General features: G+C 38.7%; 1 protein-coding gene and 1 long non-coding RNA gene across 8 annotated transcripts in view; one reads left to right on the plus strand and one right to left on the minus strand.

Moving 5' to 3' along the window:
• Positions 1 to 17,332, minus strand: part of TJP2 (tight junction protein 2) — a 62,375-nt gene that overhangs the window by 17,990 nt on the left and 27,053 nt on the right. For 3 of the 7 annotated variants that reach the window (XM_005490940.4, XM_005490939.4, XM_074533200.1), the window contains 2 exons: positions 3,738 to 3,791; positions 1,668 to 1,792 (listed from right to left, as the gene is read on the minus strand). In XM_005490940.4, coding sequence (XP_005490997.1) covers positions 1,668 to 1,792; positions 3,738 to 3,782 — 170 coding nt within the window. In that variant the 5' untranslated portion in view covers positions 3,783 to 3,791. Of the gene's footprint in view, positions 1 to 1,667; positions 1,793 to 3,737; positions 3,792 to 6,042; positions 6,097 to 6,937; positions 7,047 to 7,589; positions 7,748 to 17,332 lie in introns of those variants that run through there. The other 4 variants (XM_026795786.2, XM_014269804.2, XM_026795787.2 and 1 more) reach the window with 4 other exon arrangements.
• On the plus strand, positions 7,030 to 16,065 carry LOC141727168 (uncharacterized). The gene is made up of 2 exons (XR_012578215.1): positions 7,030 to 7,508; positions 13,336 to 16,065. It is a non-coding gene; the product is annotated as an uncharacterized LOC141727168 (long non-coding RNA).

A 17,332-nucleotide genomic window follows, 5' to 3' on the forward strand; every position in this document is an offset into this window, starting at 1 on the left:
CCTCCTTGCCCTAAACATAGGCCAACTGAGATTACTAACTTTTCTGTTCAGACCTCCTGCATATCAAACAGACCACTAACATCTAACTCACCTAACCCCTGTGAAATAGCCCCATAACACTGATTAATTTAACCCCATAATTTTCATAAACACACTTCAATGCCGAAAGTGAAGAAGATTTAAAAAAAACCAAATTACCACTCCTCACACTCCTGATATTAGTTTCTTCTGGTGACTACCCAGTTACAATCAGAGTATTAGCTCAACAAATTACTTTGCCATTTTCTGCTAGATGAAAGAAATCTTTGGTACCAACTATTTTATCGTCATTATAATCAAATCACATCACAATCTTCTGTGCAAATAAGAAATTATATACTCTAAGCCTCCATTTGTAAGGCACTCTAACTCCTATATGATTTTTGTGCCTCTTTTCATACCCTTCCAATTCCTTTTAGTGAATGAGTATGCCAGAACAGCATGCTATATTTCAGTATCAGTTTCATCCAGGTTTATACACAGGAATTAAAACAGCTCTCTGGATAGTCCACACATCCAAAGCTAGTATTGAACTTAATGCTGCAATATTATGCCAAGAGGTCCATCTACATGTGCTCATTTTACCCTGCAGAAGATGACAGGATGGTTTTACCCATCCACTCTGAAGGTTAAACTTATATTCCTTGATTTGGAGGAAAAGCTTTACCTTCATTTTTCTTCAGAATGTGTTTTGCCTGAAAGTGCCCAAATATCTTGGTATTCCCTTGCCACCACCAATTTACCCAAGATCTTTCATAATTTCTGGACATGATTTCATTCCCAAATCACAGCTGATTACGGAACAGGATGGATAACAGTGATGGCCTGCAGGGGCCACTGCTATAAAATGTAGAATTTGGGCACTTCTGTTAAAAATTATTTGTTACATGCTTTACAATTACCCTTTTATTTAGTTACTCAACAACAACTCCCATATCAGCCATTTCATTTTCTGACCAAAAATAAATGCATGGCAAAAGGGACAGAATCTAATCTCTTGATTTATTATTGCTGCACAATTATTTGGTATTCTTCCAAATCGTCTAGTCATCATCAGGTATTTCAGATCAAAGGATGAAAAACTGATCTAGGACACAAACTCTCAGCCTACAGATTAATTGTTTGTACATGACAGATGCTGCCTCACCAAGGATGAAGTTATCAGAAAGACAACAGAAACTCTTTATTTCCATAATTTTTTATTTCAGATATAATGAACCATTTAGCAAACCTTATTTGGGCTGACTTAAAGTCATTCTTGGAAACTAATGATTGATCATGAAACATGTTTACTGAAGGAGGAACAAGGAGGATGTTTTAAGACACTAAGTTTTTCTACTGTTTCTTTAAATGAAATGCAATCTTGAAAGAAACATACTTAACTGTTAAAGACTTCTCAACACCACTACTGAAATGTAATGTCTTTACCAACAGCAATGAACACCTCTATGTAGGGTTTACTTGTTAAGTTGTTTTGAGTTTTTTTTTTTAGGGACACCTAGATATTCAAGAGGGCATCAAGACTTGAGGTGATTAAATCATCAGAATTTCAACCACATCTGTCTAAAGGTTTTATGTATTCTACAGCCATACCCCTCAAAATGCCAGACAAAGAAAAATGTGCTTACTGAAGTAATCCATCTGCTGGACCACCTGGGAGAACATCCGAAATTACTATCGATGTTTCACCATTTTCAAAATGAGGGTTATCTCTGCCGCCAGAAACTGCAATCCCAAATCCTCGTTTTGAATCCTTTACAAAAAAACCAAACACAACAAAACTTGAATACATTGACAGGAATTTTGTCAGGGAGAAATAAGAGGAACATGAGTGTTCTAGCGATGGTGCTCTTAAGTAGATATTAAAATATGATAGCTGCATGCATAGTGTTGCAAAACCACACAGTACTTCTAGATTTAAGAAAGATTAGATTTACACATCCATGTATCAAGATGACAAGTTCCTGTCTTCCAAAACCTCTACAGCCTTATGATTGCTAGTAATTAAGTAAAGAAAATAAAATTTGCCTGCAGTTTGCTTCACCATCCCATGGGTTATTTATACCAAATTCATTGTTAGGTAGATCTATTTAGTTAGTGACGCCTGGAAAAGTAGAATAGCTTGCCCAGGATCTCATCTTCATTATGATTACTAAGTAGTTCCTCAATCAAAATAACAAGATCGTGGTTGATTACAAAGAGCAATTAGTGAACTTGTGCATTATCTATATAATCATCCTCTGTCACAATCAACTATTTTAAATATGTTAATTATGTCAAACCTGTCATCATAAAAATAACAGATTCATAGCAGTCTTAAGATAACATTCATAACACCAAAGAAATGCTTCACAGAATGCCAAGGAAACACATCAATAGCACCAAACCTGAGAGCTGTTAGCATAACTGAACCGCTGACAGCAAGGGGAGCACAAAACCACACAAGCTTAATTTTATCTGCTATTTAATATACACATCATATCACTAAAAATTACAAATTATGCTACATTTGAACAAAACGTTTTAACATAGTGGCAAAGTAATACATCAAATTAAACTCACGCTTTCCCCCCAACACCCAATCAGCATGTGTAGTTCATCATGTGTCACCTCATGTTCCACTAATGTTGACAGTAACTGATTATTTCTTTGAAGAGTAAAAAAGCAATGTGGTTTTCTTTTAAAACAGCACTTTACTTGCTACGGCTTAGTTTTATAGGAAGCAGTTTGATGTTTTACACCAAAACAACAGATTCAAAGTAATGGTAAAATTAATGGTAGTGGCTGATACAGCAAGTTCAGTAGCCCTTCACCATCTAAGTAGCCTAAGACTGCCTCTGTGGTAAAGAAGTAATGCTAACTTACACAAAATCAGAGATCTGAAATGCTAGAAATTACAGGAACTAGGATCTTCTTCTGCAATGTTTTTCCTGTCTACCTCTGTAACCTAAAAACCAACCTCTTTTGGGTCATCAGGGTCAGTTCATTGCAGAAGATGTGAAAAACTTGAGCAGCTCAGTGCAGGCTGCTCACTGAACACAGATCATCAGAACAGCTGGGAAAACTACCATTACTGTAGCCAAAGTGCATACCTGCTACTGTGATGTAGCAGCCCAGCTACTAAAGGACACAGGCACAAGTGCTCTATTTTCTTTAATTCAAAAGGATCCACTTTATGAGACACTTCCTCTTTTCTCAAAAAAGAAAACTTTTAAAGTGACACTTATAGTCTACCTTTTAATAAGTTTTAATGACAGTGCTTTTCTACTGGATTCTACACTAGTATATATTAAACTATCTTACAAAATTAAATCAGTGGAATCCTGTTCAGTGATTATTACAAAGCCTGGACATCAACCACAACCTGCTTGATAGAACCATCTGCTTCATTTTTAAGGCTCTCCAATAATGAATTTAGCTATGTGGCTGACATGTGGTATATCACACTGACATTAGAAAGACCAAATAGCAGCAAATAAGGCATTTAAATTGTTAATTGAATTTACTCCTAACATTAAAGAGTTAAACTACTGTATGAGGAGCAACTAAGCTTTAAAATAAAAACTGTAACTGATCTGAGCAATTAATTAATCCTACTCTAGACTCAGACATGATAATGACATCTATTGCAAAACATACTCAGAGTAAACCAGTACTTGAATATTTGAAAACTAAAAATATAACAGGCACTCACTCACCTTTTGTAAGGTCACTGTGTACTGTTCCCATATCAGCTCTTCCATGCCTGGGGCCTGGTGCACACAGAAACCAATTAGAAAAACACATAGCACATAAATATTTAAATTAAAATGTGAAATACCCAACTAAAACACAGGTTTAAAAATAATTTGCATAATGTAATATTTTGGGAGAATTAGTATGAAATTAACATATTTTAAATGATGACAATTTTTCTTTAAAAAGGAAAAAAATATTAATAGGTGCAGAGTGGTAGAATCCCTTCACATTTCACTGATTTAACAGCTCATTCTGATTTTCTGGAAAAATCCTTATTCAGCAAAAGCATTTAATTCAGATCAACTAGCAGTCCATAGCCCTGATTCAAATAACACATAAAATACTTATGGAAGACCTTTCTGTTGCAGTATGCAGTAAGATTAGCAGTTGAAACTGAGGCTTTCAAAATGAACTAGACTCCAAATCTCTTGCATCTTGTTCATGTAGATTTAGCAAAATGTTTTGTCCACTATGAATTACATAGCTAAATATTTAGGTTCCCATCAAGAAATTAAATTTTACAGGAAAACACAATATATCACTATATAGTACAGGTATAGCCATTTCTGTGACACTGCTCAGAGACCTTTTTTTACCAAATTTCCAGTTAAAATTGATCACTTTTATCTTACATGATATAACCTGAAATCTTTCCAACACCACAGCTTAAAATATAATACAGAATAATCACCCAGCTGTGATGCATCATGCCAGCCCCTTCAGTGTCTGCCCTGTAAAACTAGGAGAGAAACGAGCCACTGCACTGCAGAAAAATGACACTGAAAACATTTCAAAATGGAAAGCGTCCATTGCAGAAGAAAAATCCAGGCCTTGAATAAGGATGTACATGCACACAGGTTTTATTTGTTTTTACTGAAAGTGGTCTTCCTTTATCTCAGAAGACTGAATCTCAGACAAAAGCTCAGTTCAGACTTAATGGTCTTTTTAAAGGCATCACAGGAGTAATGACAGCTAAATTCCAAAACATTAGACAGACAAATGACACAAGATGGGTATGCCTGTACTTTAAGGCATCCCTTGCATTTTCAGAGTAAGACTTCTGGCAGTGCACAACTGTTCAGCAAGCTATGGATGTTATTTCTCATATGTAAAAAAACCCTTTTTGCATAGTTCCAGTTGATTCTGTGCACCACAAAGAGAAACTAGATTTACATTTGCCATTGCACATTCACTGTATTGAAAAACAAAAGTAAGTCCTGTTCAGAGATCCTGAAGGAATATGCAAAACATTCAGCATAATTACCAGGAATTTTACAACACTGAACAGTGTTAAATTTCCACTGTTCTGCCAGAAAATGAACATTGCTTTCCAGTTTCCAGAATGTCTGGTGTCTAATTAAAAAGAAAATTAGAAATAGATGTAGATGATGGCTTATACTAAAAGTAATACCCAGAAGTAAATGTTTCTAAATTTTGACTTCTCTAGGTCAGACAAGAATGTGTTCATAACTATTAGTATTAAAACACATATGTCTTGGGGTCAGTGTTGAATGTGCTGAATCACATAGTAAAATTATTTTATCAGGTATTGCCATTTAACCAGCTAACATGTCAAAGCTTTCAGCTATCTGAAACTGAACCCACTTGATATATTCCCTTACAGAGAGAATCTCTGCCACAAGTGAAAAATTCCTCCTTAACTAGGCTCTTCTTTCAAACTGCTGTGATGCTGCCGTAAATGGAAGTGACTAGGCTTGCTTATCTGGCATGTAGGGAAAAGTTTACCTACTACTGATCCTTCCTGCATTCCTGCTTTTCTATGTAGTTTTAAGCTCTGCAAAAAATAAATCTGTGCTGAAGAGGGGTCTCAGAGTCATTTAAATTCCATCTGAGTTCACCAAATAAACTTTTAGAAATGAAAGTCAGTACCAAATGACAGGTAAAATCTGAAGGACAAGCAGATAGGTTCAAATCTTGTAGAAGCACAGAAGATGGAAAATCTTTTCCATCCTCCTCCTGGTAAAAAAGCCTCAACAACTTACACGTGTAACACAAACATCACTTAAATTCAGTTTGCACTGTATGCAGCTCCTACCAACACTACCTCCCCGCCAAGAGGCCAGCTCTGAGCAGGGGCAAGAGAAAGGCAGGCAGAATGCACTCACAGGGAGCTTACTGCCCATGGGGACAGAGACAGGCCTGAGAAGTGACTGCGTATTCAGTACAACACTGCAGGAAACAGACTGAGGAAAGCACTGTAAAGGTATCAGGGACAGATGTAAGGATATGAAATAGGAAACTTACGGGAATTTCCTTCCAGAAAACTAGGCCTTCCATGAGGAGTGGCATAAGTATAACCTTGTGCACAAGTGGAGAGATGTACTGGATTGTAAACCAAGGCATCATAAGCCTACAGAGTTAAGTTTAGTTTACTCTGACAAATAAGTTTTATGGTATCTGGTCAGAAAAAAAAAAAAAAGTAGTAAGAATGAAAGAGAAACTACTGCCTACAGACACTAAAATTAAGGTCTTGCAAGATGCCAAGCCCATAGTATCATCTCATTTGGGCCTAGAAAAAGATCCTCATAGTATCAGTGACTGTTTCAGGTACATTCCACGCACATCTTTGGGGTTTATTTGTACCTTGAAACTGTTACTGAAAATGCAACAAGAGAATTAAGCAATTCACTTTTAAACTCACAAGTATCTGAAAAGTAATCAATTTTTTGAAACTGCTCCTTGGGAAACTGTCTCCCATTTGCTGTACTCTGCATCAGAAAAGGAAAGCACACTATGTACTTGCAAAGCTGGTTTTGTACAATGTAATTACCAAGACAACACGACTAGCTCTGTCCTACTGATAAAGCAATGCAGGCTCTGCAACACAGTTCAAAGAACTGAATGGTCACCTTGGAAGCCCGTAAGGCAAAAACAATATCTAAACAATAATCTCTTTCACATTATAAAATGTACTGCTACTTGCCATTGTCACAATGCTAACCCATACCATCAGAGTAATGAAGAAGAGAAGACTGAGAGGGAGGGAGAGACTACAAATGTTACAAATCATCAGTTGGGGACTCGATCAAAACTAGTATCTAAGTCTGCACCCGAACTGCGAAATTCCTGTACTCCACATTTAGTGATGTGACTCTCCTCTGAATGCATCAAGTGATGAGTTATGAAAAGCCTTCATCACCTTGCCAATTTCTTCATACTTCATCTGTAAGGAAACACAAAGGGATCCTGAGCAGCTTGTGCATTCCTTACAGTATCGCAGTTTCACTGCAAGATTGCACACCAAAACACTGGAGAGAGAAAGGCAGGCAAATGGTTAAGAACCCCACCTCCAGTTACTAACAGTAACTGTTTTACCACCCAGGTTTCACACAGACAACAGGCTACCTGCAGTAAATGCAAATTATTGTAATTAGCTAGTCTAAATTCATTAGGGACTATAGTCAGTCCATTTCTAATTAGAACACTGTAGTCAGGATTTGCTTAAATCTGTCTAATGCTCATATACTAAAATGACAGGTGCTTTCTAAATACCCAAAATAGACTGCTCAGCAGAATCTTTGGCAGGAAACTAGTCAAAGTGCTAAAATCACCAGTGTGCAAGAAACAGGCAGCTGCTGCAGCTCTAACTGACAGTCATCAAGAGATTTACACAATTACTTGCTACTGAGAGATCACCGAAGACAACTTCATTCATGCCGAAAGAAGAACAAAACCAGAAGACCTGCCACAACAATCATCTGGCTACAAAAGTGAGTTGGAGAGGGGAGGGATATATGAAGGGAGGAGGGGAAGAAAAGACGTGGAGCAAGATGTAACAAAAAGCAACTCACGTGCCCTTTTAAAATCCCCAACTTTTTGACTGCATGTGACCACATTCTCTGCAGAGCTTGAGCTGTCTTCATTGTTGCAGGATATAATCTGTGAGGGAGCGCCGTACATCCCGTCTTTTCATCTGTTTCCACCACTCAACACTGTTATGTAATTCTAATACAATAGTGGCCTACATACTCTAACAAATCCTGCCGTCAGTTTCACACAGAAACACACCAAAACCGCAGCAAGGAAATGTACTGAGAGTTTAACTAACTCCCACAAAAAATGCAGTGCTGTAATCTTATGTTTGTTTGTTTTTAAAAGAAGTGTTGAAAACAGATAATTATGCAGCACCTTACTCTTCTTCCAAGCACATAGGGGTTCACCCCACTAGGAACCTAATTTAAACTTACAAGGAAAGAGGCTTAAGAAGCACAGCACACACTATCTGGAAATTCATATACTGACTATAATATTTTACAGTACTGTGTGGGCTTGGCTCCAGCAAGAAAAAGGAGAAATAAATACAAAATTGTACACACTGCAAATAACAGTATTTGCCATCAAACACTTAGTAAAGTATCATTTGTAAGAACGATAAGCTAATTGTACAGCCAAACAGATAGGTTACTTTATTGGAAAATAGGTCAAGCTATCACTCCCATTTATGCTGCATGAATGCTGTGAAATTTAAGCCTCAAGTGAACTTTTCCCCTAGACTTTACATAAGTTTCACAGGCAGTGAAGAGACAGGAAGACATACCAATTTTGTACACAATGCTAACCAAAACCTCTATACATAGATTTCACTTTTCACTAGTAGAGAAATTTTAACTGTTAAAGAGTATTAATTTAGATGGTAGTGGAAAATGTGAAGGCTGTGTTGTTAATTTTTCAGTGGAGTTTTTTTGTTGAGTATTTTTGGTTTTTTGGGTTTTTTTGAGGGGATGCAGTTAGGGAGAATAGTGGGTAGGAGGGCCACAGCGGGACAAAGCATGCCTTCCAGTTTTTCCATTCAAAATGAAGACTGAATTCAGCATTCTGTATTTTAACTGTGAGGCCTCCTCTGCACTAGCCAGCCAAACTAGGATGAACAGAGGCTAGCACCTTCATGACTGAGCTGCCAAGAGTGAACACCAAGGGGATGCAGGAGAAGCACAATGACTCAGGCTACCCACTTGGATGTGAGTAAGACTTTTATTAGGGTTTGGTGAAAATAGTTTAGAATCTCCATCAACATTTCTAAAGAGCACATTCCTCTCAACAGACTCACATTCAGAGTTTCCAAAACTGGTATTTATTTATTTATTTATTTATTTATTTTTACAAAAAGGGCAGGAAAAAGAAACAAATATGTCTTTGAGACTTCTTTAGCTGTGCTTTTTTAGCTTTTCTGTTTTCCTCCCCCTTGCCATGAAAAAAACTTCAGAAGCACTCCAAATAGAGAAGAAAAGACCATGATGAATAAGAGAATAAAAATTGTGAAACATTATCCATGAGCTGAAGCAGTTATAATAGCAAGGACTCTTCTTTTTTTGGTTTTGGACTATCCTTTTTCTTTAAAGGAATATAACGAGAAAAATGAATGGATTGCCTCCACCAAAATTTAAAATGAAATTTTTCTGAAAAGAAATTTTAAAAAATAATCAAGAAATCTACAAACATTACTGCAAGTGAAGAGACCAGAGAGTTAACAGAAAAATGTGCGTGTTTGCATTTGGATGTTTAATTTTGAAGGAAAACAGTACCTCCAGAGTAGGAATACCTCAACTCAATCCTTTTGAACAGAGATGAAAAAAATTCCAAACAAGCATTGTCCCAGACACTATCCTTTCACTGCAACTGCATGCCTCTTCACAAAAAATAACTATAAAGGGAAACTGTAATCTAACTTCACTTCTAGCACAAGATTATAAAGGCAATTGCAACCCTTGTACATATCACACCTATTATCCACAGACATTTAAAACTGAAACTCTTTTAAAGCAGGCTCAATTCCAATGACAGATACACCCTCTGGTTTTTGCTGGGAGTCTATCCTGATAATAAAATGTTTGTGAATCACGTGGAGAAAGAAAACTAAGCGTGATGATCTGGTTTATAAAGTGGGGAAGGTGAGAAGAAAAAGAGAGCTCTCAAAAAACTCAATCAAGCAACCTCAGAACATCACAACAAAATCTTACAGCAGCAGGCTGCACCTGTCCACTCACCCTGGGGTCAAAGTTTTAAACCTAGCACTATGTTTTGATCTCCTTCTCTAAAAGCAAGGAAGAAAAAGGGTGTTTCCTAACACATAATCTATACAAGCAAGAAACAATCTGTCCAAGCAAGCAGAAAGGACCCCTTCAGCAGTCTTATTGGCTCAATTATGGAAGTAACACCAAAAAAAGAGGTCCTAGCCCTCCAACTTTTCCTGTCCCCCCCTTTGTATGCTACTATGGATGTAAGCTGAGTCTAGGTTTTCCCTAAAGACAGACTTATACAACAAAGATAAACAAGAACTTCAAGTGAAAGCTATCCACTTGTAAGAGATAGAGGGGCAGAGATTCTTCTAGCCAATGATAGGAACAACCAGGTGGAGGGAGTCCAAAGCAGCATCAAGATGTAAGTATTCCAAGTTACACTATGAGAGAAATTGCCTTTACATCTCACCTGCCCTCATAAAGGCAATTATGATGTTCAAAAAAGGATGGCCTTAGATTTACATTTACAGGCTTTCAAAGATCCTGATCCACTTCAGTTTCTGGGTAACACTAAAGAAATGCCCTCTGTACAGAGTGGAGGCTCAGTGAAATAAGAAGCAATCTGTACATCGGCGTGCAGTGTGAAGCACCACATCTCTTTTTCAGCTGAATGCCATAGCCCAGGTTATTAAAGATGTCTACAAAATGATGATGATGATGCAACACAAGCTGCATAGCCAGAGCTTACCAAGTATTCCTGACATAATGAAATGTAGCTGAAGAGGAACAGGACCTTTATTGGGCCTTTCTGGTGCAGTGAGGAAGCCACTTGCAAGAAGGCTCCATTTGGTGTGTTCCCATGAATTATCTGTGTATGATACAGCAGACCTTTGATTAGGATCCAGGAAAATGAGAAAAAACTACTTTTGCCTATGGATCATTCACAATACAGCCAGCATCTTGCACAAAAGGAGCTACCTTATTTTCTACCAATAAATACTCTGATTCAGAGAAGCATATCCTATTTTTCATATAGGTTCCTGCACCAGAACAGCAACAGATCCTCCTCAGGAAACAGGTTCCTGGAATGATGAATGGCTCAAATTAAATAAAGACAAATGATAAAAAAATGGTTTGCAAAAGATATCCACTTGAAGTAAAAGATTACTGCTCTTCAATAATGGCAGAAATGCCTTCTCTTTCCTCCTAGGGGAACAAAGAAGAAATTTAAGGTGCAGTTCCATGGTAAAAGATCATATTCTACTTTCGCATTCCAGTAAAATCAAAAATAGTTGCTAGCATCACAATGGGTTATATTATAAGAATGCAGGAAGCTGGGGGAAAAAAAATCACAAACTGTACACGTAAGTATACTTCTGACATGGAATAGAAATTTTTGAAGGAGAAGAAAAAAATTCACATAGAAATGAGACAGACAATCTTTCTTCCTCTTCCCGCTAATGGAAAATTATCAGTTACATTATTTAAGGTTTGCTTTCATCCAAATTACTCAACAAGAACAAATATTAGCAAAATATGCTTGCTCTATTGGCAAGGTAACAAACACATTCATCAGCAACCTGGTCAAGTGGAAGTTGTCCCTGCTCATGGCAAGGAGGTTGGAATTACATTATTTTTTAAGTTCCTTCCAACCCAAATCACTCTGTGATTTTGTGTATTATCAGACCTTGTGTCAGAAACGGCTTTTTTTACACAATGCGTGTAGAAACAGCAATCTGAAGGGCCGCCTAAAAAGACCTAAAAAAACCATAAATTGAGCATAATGTTTCTAAGAATTTGTTTTTCATAGGTAAATAAAAAAAAAACCATGGTGACTTGAATGTCACTATAAAGAAACATAGACCATTCTTCATGTAAAAGCCAAGGATGTTGTTTAAAGCTTTTCTAAATCATATTTCACCCAGGAGTTATACCATTCGGTTGCTATAAATTGTAAATTCTATCTAAAACAGTACCAGCAAACACTGCATAAAGTACAACAACCTATTCCAGGCATTCACAAACCAATCCTTACTTCTTAAGTTTCATTAAAACTTCTAAAATGACCAAATGAGAATGGTTAACTACAGTTAACTAAACAATAATGAAAGGGTCTTTTGTTTCACTTCTTTCAGGAATAGTATGAATCCATCATGACAACAATGCCCACAGTCATTGCTTGACACTGTGCTGAGCACTATTTCACTAGGATTTTTGCTTCCAGTTAGCAAAGCTACTATTTCTTACAAATCGACCAGTACCAAAGCTCTTAACTGCAGAGCCAAGAGCATAATTTAGGTTTCTTGACTTCAAGTTAAGTAGCCTAAGTGTTATGCAAGGTAGCCAACACATAGATTTCCTCCGTTTGTGTCAAATACAAGTCTTGCAGGAAAATAGCCCCTGTAATTGGGAAACAGGGATCAACCATCTCCTATTGCGGGAGTTTGAGCCAGCTAACATGTGAGGAAGAATTCCAGGGTGGCAGAACCTGCATTCATTTCTAACTCTTCTTGCACTATGACAAAATAAATGCCTTCCAGACTGCAAACTAAACCAGAATCCACTTCTACCCAGAACTGGGGAGATGAAGGGCAACAGCACTGTTCATCAAACTATTGAGAATATTAATTGACAAATGCATCTAGGTCTCATTTGCATTGTAGCCCTGATATTAACATTCACAGCATAATGTCCCAGATCTCCCAGTGCACAAAAAATTGTTTAACAAATTAGCCCAAGGGGATGGAAAAAGGTTTCACACACAGAGAATATCTATGCTGATCTGGATCTTTGACAAGTTGTGTGCTTTTTAATGCAAGATGTATCACTTCATCCAGCTCACAGCATTTAAATGACAAACAAAGCTTAAGTGAAATGAAGGATATCGCACCCAGTGCAGCAGCCTCTGCAGCAGCATTCTTCAAACGGCTCACAGTGATGAAACAATATCCCCCAGTTGAGAGATTTTTTTCAGGAACTTGCCCAGGCAGGAAAAAAAAAAAAAAACCAACAAAATAAACCAAACCTACATCAAAAAAGAGGCCTGGGATTTGAGTTTTGTAAAGATTTAATTTTTCTGCAATTCCAAAACAGAAAGGGACTACTAACCTTGACACTGAAAAGAAGACAGTAAAGGATGTGGCATAAGGCATCCCTTTGGTGGATTATAGCATAGGGCACATAATCACTGTAAACTTCTGTTTTGTTTCAACTCTGTATTAAGGAAGCACCTAAATAAAAATGGGGAGACAATATCTGCACATATAAATATTTGAGTAATGCATACGGTAGACTCTTTGGGGAAGGAAAAAAAAAGCATATTGTTTTTGAGGAAACTTTTTTCAGTTCAAGACAGTAAGATACTCTCTAGGAAAACTGTATTTCCTGCATATTTTTACCAAACATTTACCAATTATACTGAAAATTTTCAGAAAGTGGGACAAGCATTTTTGAAGGAAGAAAGGGAGAATCAGGATTTTATTAAAATATTTTGGTGTCAAGTCAAAATTCACCTTAGAAATTGGTTATGAAAATCAATGGTGCATTGTATTTTTAATTTGTTTGTTCTCTTGCTTTCTAGGTGGTTTCTTCTTCTCAGACTTGTTAAAGTTTCCTTGTCTCTAAAAATGAGCACTTTTGGAAGGTTCTCACAAGACCAACGCCCCTTTTCATCTTTGGCTATGCAGTTTTTCCTTCACAAACACACAACCTCATAGGCTGGGGTACAGCTTTGCAGGGTATGAAGTAAACAAATTCTTTCTGACCATCACAGTTTCCACACTCCTCCTGCTCATTTACATGCAGCTCCTGGACTCTGTGAATTCTGCTGTTCAGTTCTTAAAAAGAAGCCAAGACAGCTTTGGAAAGCCACAAAAACATCCTCATTTTTTCTCACTGAATTACTCTCCTGCCATTTCTGTCACTGAAGTGGCAGGCCAAGGGAGATGGCAGAACAAATATTAGAACTCTGCAGCTAAATTCAACTTGGACAACAGATGAGGCTTCCCTTTTAAGCATGCACCAGGAAAACAAGAATTTATAAAAGGGACAGATTAAATCATAGAATCGTTTAGGTTGGAAATGGCCTCCAAGATCACTCAGTCCAGCTGTTAATGTAACACTGCCAGGATCACCACTAAGCCATATCCCTAAGAGTATGCCTACACAGCTTTTAAATACCTCCAGGGATGGTGACTCAACCACAACCCTTGGCAACTTTTTCCAATGTTTGATAACCCTTTCTATGAAGAAACCTTTCCTAATATTCAACTGAAACATCCTCCTGGCACAACCTGAGCCTATGTCCACTCATTTTGTCACTAGCTGTCTGGGAGAAGAGACCCACACCCATCTGGCTACATCCAACTTTCAGGCAGTTGTAGAGAGCAATGAAGTCATCCCTGATCTCCTTTACTCCAGGCTAAATAGTCCCAGCTCTCTCAGCTGCTCCTGACAGGGCTTGGGCTCCATACCCTTCACCAGTTGTGTTTCCCTTCTCCAGACACACGCCAGCAATCCAATGTCTTTCTTGGAATGAGGGGCCTAGACAGGATTTCAGGAGTGGCCTCACGAGTGCTGAGTACACACGGACAATCACTTCCCTCATCCTGCTGGCTGGACTATTGCTGATACAGGTCAGCATGCCAGCGGCCTTTTTGGCTACCTGGGCACACGCTGGCTCATATTCAGCTGCTGTCAACCAGCACCCCCAGGCCCTTTTCTGCTGGGCAGCTTTCCACAGCCTGTAGCACTGCCTGGGGTTCTGATGAAAGTGTAGGACCCATCCTTTCCTCTTGCTGACCCTCATGCTGTTGTCTTGGCCCACGGATCCAAGCTTGTCCAGATCCCTGTATGGAGCCTTCCTACCCTCCAGCAAGCAGATCAGCACTCTCACCCAACTTAGTGTCACCTGACCAGATCATCAATTATTAAACCGAACCAGACCCAGTACTGAACTCTAGGAAACTCAATTTGTTTCCGGCAATCAGCTGACTTTAACCCCATTAACACCGCTCTTAGGGACTGGCTATCTAGCCAGGAGCATGGAATAAAAAGAAACAGAGAAAAAGGCTTCTATGGAAAAGACGGGAATATAGAAGTTCCTAAGTGGCTTTAAGGCTACTTAAATAGCATGGGAAAATAATATATTATATAGATTATATTATAATTATATATTTATTGATTGTCTGTTCTGTGCTGGTGTGGCCCCACCTCAAGTCCTGTGTGCAGTTTTGGGCACCACAATACCTCAAAAGATATAAAAAGCTATTAAAAGCAAGCATCCAAGATGGTGAAGGGCTTTGAGGGGAAGCTGTGTGAGGAGCAGCTGAGGTCACTTGGTCTGCTCAACCTGGAGAACAGGAGACTGAGGACAGACCTCATTGCAGTTACAACCTCCTCATGAGGGGAAGAGGAGGGGCAGGCACTGAGCTCTTTTCTGTGGTGACAGTGACAGGACCAAAGGGAATGGCCTGAAGCTCTGTCAGGGGAGGTTTATGTTGGATGTTAGAAACAGGTTCTTCACCCAGAGGGTGGTTGGGCACTGGAACAGCTCCCCAGGGAAGTGATACCAGCGCCAGCCTGACAGAGCTCCAAGAGTGTTTGGAAAATGCTCTCAGGCACATGGTGTGATTCTTGAGAATGTCCAGTGCAGAGCAAAATATAATTTTTATTTACACATATATGCACACTAAATATATGCCCTGTGGCACAGACGAGCAGAAGGCAAGCCTGGTTCCCTTCCCCCGCCGGCTCACGCTGCGCATCACAAAGGCCTGCAAGCACCAGGGGCAGCGCTGCCGCTTCCCGCTGAATTCCTGCGGGGCACCTCACAGCCCCGGGCAGTGCTGAATTCCTGCGGGGCACCTCACAGCCCCGGGCAGGCCGCGCAGAGTGGCGGGGCCAGCAGCGCCGCCGGGCCCGATAGCGGCACAGCCACTGCCGCCCCTGGGGCTCAGATGTCTGCATCACCGCAACCCGGAGAAGTAAACATGAAAAATCTGAGAATCCGCATTAGGCCAACATCTTATTTCATAATAAATATGATAGAAAACGTGATGTTAAAACAAATTTGTTAGGTGCTTTTGATTTTCTTTCTTTTATCTCAAGCTCATACCTTTTCTCAAACAGACTGCGGTTGGGGTTGTTTTTTTGGTTTGGTTTTTTATTGATTTCAGCTTTATTAAGTGCCTTTTCTTACCACATTTATTTCAGGAATTAATTGAACTGTTTATAAAGAGGAAATAAACGTATTCCCCACGCAGTTTCATGTTCTCAAAAAAGAGAAAGATCTGGTACTCCAAAGATAAACCACGCACTAATGTGGAGAGAGTCACCAAGATGCCATGAAAATAGGTACCTGAAAGTCAGCAATCCCACATTTTAGCACATAACAATAAAAAGCAGATCTATAGTTCCATTTTCAGAGCAGAACTTTTTCTTACAAACTGCTTTTTACCTGAATTTAAACAGTTTACACTTTCAGAAAGTACCATGAGGTCCTTTAAAGTCCTGATTTTGCTGACATAAAAGAGTAATTTCTCATTACACCAGAGGGATTTCCTAGAATTAATTCACTTGTATTTCACAGTACTTGTGATCTTGACAGTAAGAGCAACAGTTAGTAATTTCAATTGAGTATGCAGAAATTACTAGGGATTGTGTGGTGTCTTTTCAAAACAGTGACACTTATTGAACAAATTAATCCTTTTAGCAGAGATTCACATTTTCATTCCCTCTCTTATTATTGTGGAAAGGCATTACTACAAAAGCAGTCACCTGAATTGGTTTGGTGCTACCCAGAGGAGGTCATCATTCACCATTATCAGAGGCAGGGATGGGGGCGAAAAGCAGCATTTATACAGCAGAGTGTAACAAGTTCCAAACATTAAAACTCAGCATCAATTTACAACACCCATGCCATGCCAATTAAAATCGCACATGCAAAACTTTTCTGGGATAAGTGGTAGACGCAAGTGGAGTAGTTTGTGCTTGTTACAGCTGCTACTGAACTTAGATGCATACACAGGCTTCATCAAAACCCTGTAAAATATCCCATCACAAATGAAATAAAAGTTTGTTCAAGATGAAGAGAGGGGAAAAAAGAAACTGATTGTACTCAAAACACAGCTGCAAGATACTCAGGTCTTGTCTACTAATTACCTAAATCTCAAAAACTTCAGCTTACAGCTATTCCAGGAGCAAGCTCTCTATCTTTTGTTCAACAACACTTCTCTCATTGCTGTGGTAAAATTGCTTCAGTGCTCCCCCAGCAGGAAGCAATCAGTTCTTCAAAATTTGTGAGGGAACAGTTTCAATTGAAATAGAAAACTGCCATTTGGGGAAAAAACAAAACAGATCCTATGCCCCTGTCATCATGTCCGTGTCGTCCCCCCCCACCCAGTTAAATTATTTTAATTTTTAGAAAACAGTTTCTGCTCATTGAGAAATAACACTCTAGCAACTAACTTTTTTTTTCATCAAAGATGTCTTCCTTTTCACATATTGCTTCACAGAAGATAGCCAGAAGCTGGTTTTCCCAAGTGTTCTAGAACCTAAAGCACCAGTCGAGTGGAGGA

Source organism: Zonotrichia albicollis, chromosome Z (assembly GCF_047830755.1).
Source record: "Zonotrichia albicollis isolate bZonAlb1 chromosome Z, bZonAlb1.hap1, whole genome shotgun sequence".
Lineage (NCBI taxonomy): Eukaryota > Metazoa > Chordata > Aves > Passeriformes > Passerellidae > Zonotrichia > Zonotrichia albicollis.